Raw genomic sequence first — 4746 nt, forward strand, 5'->3', positions numbered from 1 at the left:
ATAAAACAAGACAACTACTGACAACAAATTGGAACAATTTACTAGATTAAGACAACTCTAACATTTGCTAACATAATATTGTTTCTCACACTGCAGCCCTTTAGCACCTCTGAAAAATCAGACTACTTTTATGCAGATATCTAAATATGACTTTTGGTGCTGAACTCAAGTCTGAAAATGTTTGCCTAATTTATGAAGGAAAGGGGAGAAAATGGGAAGGAAAGGAACAGGAAAGTATCCTGGACATCCTCTGACAACATTGCAAAATCAGGGGGTTTCAGACGAGGTCACCTGTAGTGTGTCATACTTCTCCTAAAAGTAGCATTGTGCATGTTTTGTGGAAAATCAGAGGATGTTATAAACTGTGAGTCATGTCACTGTTGACTTTACAGAGCACCCAAGTGATATATATACCAGGGCACTGAAGAGACATGCATAGAAAAGATAGAGACTGAGAGATTTTGTTAAACTAGCGGTAGGATAAAGAAGTGATGTTGAAAATGAAGCGTCTTTCATTCCAGATCTTACTCTGTGTAGCATTTTCTTTCGTTTTTCCAGTAGTTCCAGAAACAGAGAAGAAAAATGAAGAAGACATGCAATTTGCTGAGGTAATGATTGTAGACAATATATATGAATAAAGCTGATAGGAAGAATTAGTCTTTTATCATATTAAGATCACAGGAATAACTATATAACTATTAAGATTATTCTATACATTCTAAAAGAAACATGAATGTCATAAAATGTGGGTGTTTTTTTCTGATCAGAAATATCTGGAAAAGTACTATAAACTTAAAACAGAGGCAGAACCTATCTTTAAAATGAAGAACAGCAAACCCATAACTGACAAAATCCGAGAAATGCAGGAATTCTTTGGGCTGAAAGTGACTGGGGAACTGGATTCCAATACTCTGAAGGTGATGAAGCAGCCCAGGTGTGGAATACCTGATGTCGGTCAGTTCAGCACCTTTCCACGGTCTCCTAGATGGACAAAAACAGATCTGAAATATAGGTAATATTTCAGTGTGTTTCCTTGAGTGCCATTGGAAATCCCTGTGACCAACAGAGAAAATTAGTTTTATATGTTTATTATTATTTATTCTTATCATTATGGTAGCACCTAGGAGCCTGAATCAGGATCAAAGCCCTGTTGTTGTAGGCACTAAACAAACACAGAGGTAGACATATATTGTGTATCAAGGAGCATATTGTCTAAAAAGACAAGACATACAAATAGTAATATACAGACAACAAGGAAGCAAAATGTTTAACATTAAGTACATGTCCTGTTAGTTGCATTTTTAATTGCCTAAATTTATTTCCTTATTATGCATTTAAAGGATTTTGAACTATACACCAGACATGGAACCAGCTGATGTAGATGAAGCGATTGAGAAGGCTTGGAACCTCTGGAGCAGCGTGACCCCACTGAAATTCACCAGAGTTTATGAAGGCAACGCAGATATAATGATCTCCTTTGTGGCTGGATGTAAGAGAATCCTCACGGGTCAAGGATAAGTATTGACTCCTTTACTTACAGTCCTGATTAAGAAGAATCATACTTTTTTGTATCCTTTTCTAGTTCATGGTGACTTCTTTTCCTTTGATGGACCGGGTGGAACTCTCGCTCATGCCTTTCCACCGGGCGAAGGTTTTGGTGGAGATGCCCACTTTGACGAGGATGAATACTGGACAAAAGATTTGAAAGGTAGGTATTCCTTACTATTTCATTAGCATTCTCTGCTGTGCAGTATTTGATTTTAAGAGCTATTATCTCATTTTTACACTGGAAAGAGATGGGGACACAAAAGTAACGCAGCTTAGTAATAACTACATATAAAGGGTCTGAACCTGCTGTACTTCTCAGCCGAATTCTCCTTGAAATCAGTGCTTCAGATTCTGAGCTCAGTGACACCCATGACAATCCATAGTAATTCCACTGAAGTCATTGCAATGACTACAACTGTGGCTCCCGTGGAGTGACTGGAATTACCATGGATGTGGACTGGTTTGACTGAGTTAGACAATGTGCATTACTAGTGTACGGCATAGAATTGTGCCCTCAGGGTGAGGCTCTTAGCAGTTGTAAAATACTGAACTCACCACTTTTAAAGCAAAATAAAGTAATAAAGCGATGATAACTTTTAACAACCTTGTGCAGGGAAAACAATGTGTGTTCAGTGGATGAGTGTATTTGTGGTTCATGTTGGGTGCTTCTGTCTAGTGTGCTTTATCGTGGGTTATATTATGGGATCACAAGCTATGGGGCTCAATGCAGGAATTATGGAGTGAAATTCCATGGCCTGTGTTATTCAGAAAGTCAGTCGAGACAATCATAATAGCCGCTCCTGGCCTCTGAATTTATCAATATTAACAAAACCTTGGTTATACGTAAGGAGGGATATTTCTGCAGTATGAACTAAGCTTTCATGTTGGCTGGCCTCATATTTGTAATAATAAAAATGTAATAACCTCTACATAGTCAAAAACTAATTCTTTTCACAGTCTTTTCTCAAGACTAAACATGCCCAGCTTTTAATAACCCTTCCTCATGGGTCATGTTTTGTAAACCTGTTACCATTTTGGTTTCTCTGCTCTGGATGCTTTCTGATTTGTCCACATCTTTCTTAAAGTGTGGCACCCAAAACTGGACACACTACTCCAGCTGATGCCTCACAAGAAGCACAATTCCCTCTTGTGTCTTACATATGACACTCCTGTTAATACACCTTAGAATCATATTAGCGTTTTTTGCAACTACATCACATTGGTTGCTGATGTTCCGTTTGTGATCCACTATAACCCCAGGTGGTTCAGAGCCTGAGTCCCACTGTGACCTGGATCCAAGCCCTGTCATTTTGCAAGGTAGACACGGCTCAAGCTGCAGACCAGAGTCAGAAGGTGTGTGTAGTGCCAATACGGCTGTGAGGCCTGGGTCCAGCAATTGTGAGGTTTACAATGCAGTATGGATGCTTAAGCATGGGCTTGGAAACATTGTGTTCACAATCCCAGGTCACACAGAGCCAGGTTTACAATGCAGTGTAGACATACCCTTTGTTTCCCTTTTTAAACTACTATGTTCCCCCTTCTCCGCTCCTCTGGGACCTCACCCGTCCTTTCCCATTGTTTTACGGGGACATTTATTTAATCTACATGCATTCTATGCTTTTTATATTTTTAGGATTCAACTTGTTCCTTGTTGCTGCTCATGAGTTTGGCCACTCATTGGGTCTTGGTCATTCAAATGTCCTTGGCTCCTTGATGTATCCAGCCTATCTGCAGACAGAGACCAGAAACTACAGGCTCCCTCAGGATGATGTTGATGGCATTCAAACCCTATATGGTAAGGAGGAAGCATCACTTTGTCTTTAAAGTCTCTCTCATACAGGTTACAAACAATCTGATGAGAATGTGTAACCAAGAGCCATACTGTGGCCTACCTGTGTGGGGTGTGAAGGGGGTAAGGCGCCTCCGCCCTTAGAGCAGTGTACAGGGTCTGGCTGTAATTGCAGTCCTTGCTCTTACCTTTATACGGGGACTGTGTTCCCTCTTGTGTCCTCTTGGGTGCTAATCATAGCCAAAAGTATGAGAAGCAGGTAGGGCCATGGCTCACTCTAACTCCATCTGCATGAGCCAGCTCAGCTGCCTCATTGTGACGAGGAGCACGTAGTGCGACCCCTTCTTCGTGCATATTAGGCACACCCCCCCCGCCCCCCTGCAGAGGTGAGTGCTTCCTGGGCATCACTAACCAAAAGGTTTAAATATGTTTCTGTATGAAACTTTGTGACAGTCTTGTGCCAGCTCCTAAGCAGACGTGAATTGGCACAGCTCCATTAATATCAAGGAGGAGTTCAGAGAGGCAGTGGTGAGGGCACTAGGCTAGGAAACCCAGGTTCAATTCCTTGCTCTGCCATAGAGCTTCTGTGTCACTAATCCTCTCAGTTCCCTCATCCGTAAAACGGGGATAATAGCATTGTCCTACCCCACAGGGGTGTTGTGAGGATAAATACATTAAAGATTGTGAAGCGCTCAGATAATATGGCAGTGATAGCCATATAATTACCTAGATAGAATGGGAAAACACTGTTTCAAACCCACTGAGCAATTGGCCCAGTATTGCTGTTCTCCAAGCGCTGTAATAGCAATACTAACTGACCTTCCAATTCTGCTTTTAACCTCTTCCCTAAGGACCCCCATCCTCTACTGAGCCACCAGCTTCCACACCACCCACAGAAACACCCACAGAAACATCAACCACAGGCATCTGTGACCCTCACATGACTTTTGATGCCATCACCACCCTCCGTGGGGAAATAATATTCTTTAAAGATAGGTAAATTATTTCTGTTTTGTCAACATCAAGTTTTGCTTAGATTACATTTGTAATGGCAATGCTTTGACAATTAGTTCAAGAGGGGGGATTTCCTTCCAAATGTATAGTCAACACAACCTCACAAATTTCTACTTGCCCATGCAACCTGGGCAAAGTAACTGGGCTTTCTGACAGGTGAGTAAATATTAGTATTTTAAATCATCCTTAGTCATCCTGTGCATGGTCTGTTACATTTCCATGGCAATTGTGCAATCCGAGCATTGTACTTTGGCCTGCAGCCATATCACATGAAGCATTGTTCTTGACAGACTGGTGTCAGGCAGATCTAAAGGGAAAACTATGGAGCTATCAAAAGTGTTGTTGGTGATTCAGTAGGTGGCATTCTTAGCCTCCAGACAGCATTGAATCAAGGT

The 4746-nt window shown here is 41.3% G+C and overlaps 1 protein-coding gene across 1 annotated transcript; it reads left to right on the forward strand.

The window, feature by feature from the left end:
* The first annotated feature begins 500 nt into the window (after nucleotides 1-500).
* On the forward strand, nucleotides 501-4337 carry LOC112120211 (stromelysin-1-like). The gene is made up of 6 exons (XM_026647002.1): nucleotides 501-608; nucleotides 768-1012; nucleotides 1341-1489; nucleotides 1583-1708; nucleotides 3182-3364; nucleotides 4216-4337. Exons 1-6 carry the CDS (start codon nucleotides 501-503, stop codon nucleotides 4335-4337), a joined length of 933 nt encoding a protein of 310 aa, XP_026502787.1.
* The last annotated feature ends 409 nt before the right edge of the window (nucleotides 4338-4746 follow it).

Source organism: Terrapene carolina, unplaced genomic scaffold (assembly GCF_002925995.2).
Source record: "Terrapene carolina triunguis isolate 2854851 unplaced genomic scaffold, T_m_triunguis-2.0 Scaffold50595, whole genome shotgun sequence".
In the NCBI taxonomy this organism is placed as follows: domain Eukaryota; kingdom Metazoa; phylum Chordata; order Testudines; family Emydidae; genus Terrapene; species Terrapene triunguis.

Coding starts and splice junctions, on each gene's coding strand:
- LOC112120211 (XM_026647002.1), top strand. CDS start 501: ATGAAGCGTCTTTCATTCCAGATCTTACTCTGTGTAGCATTTTCTTTC. Junction 1,013..1,340: donor AAAACAGATCTGAAATATAG/GTAATATTTCAG, acceptor ATGCATTTAAAG/GATTTTGAACTATACACCAG. Junction 3,365..4,215: donor TAAGGAGGAAGCATCACTTT/GTCTTTAAAGTC, acceptor CTGAGCCACCAG/CTTCCACACCACCCACAGAA.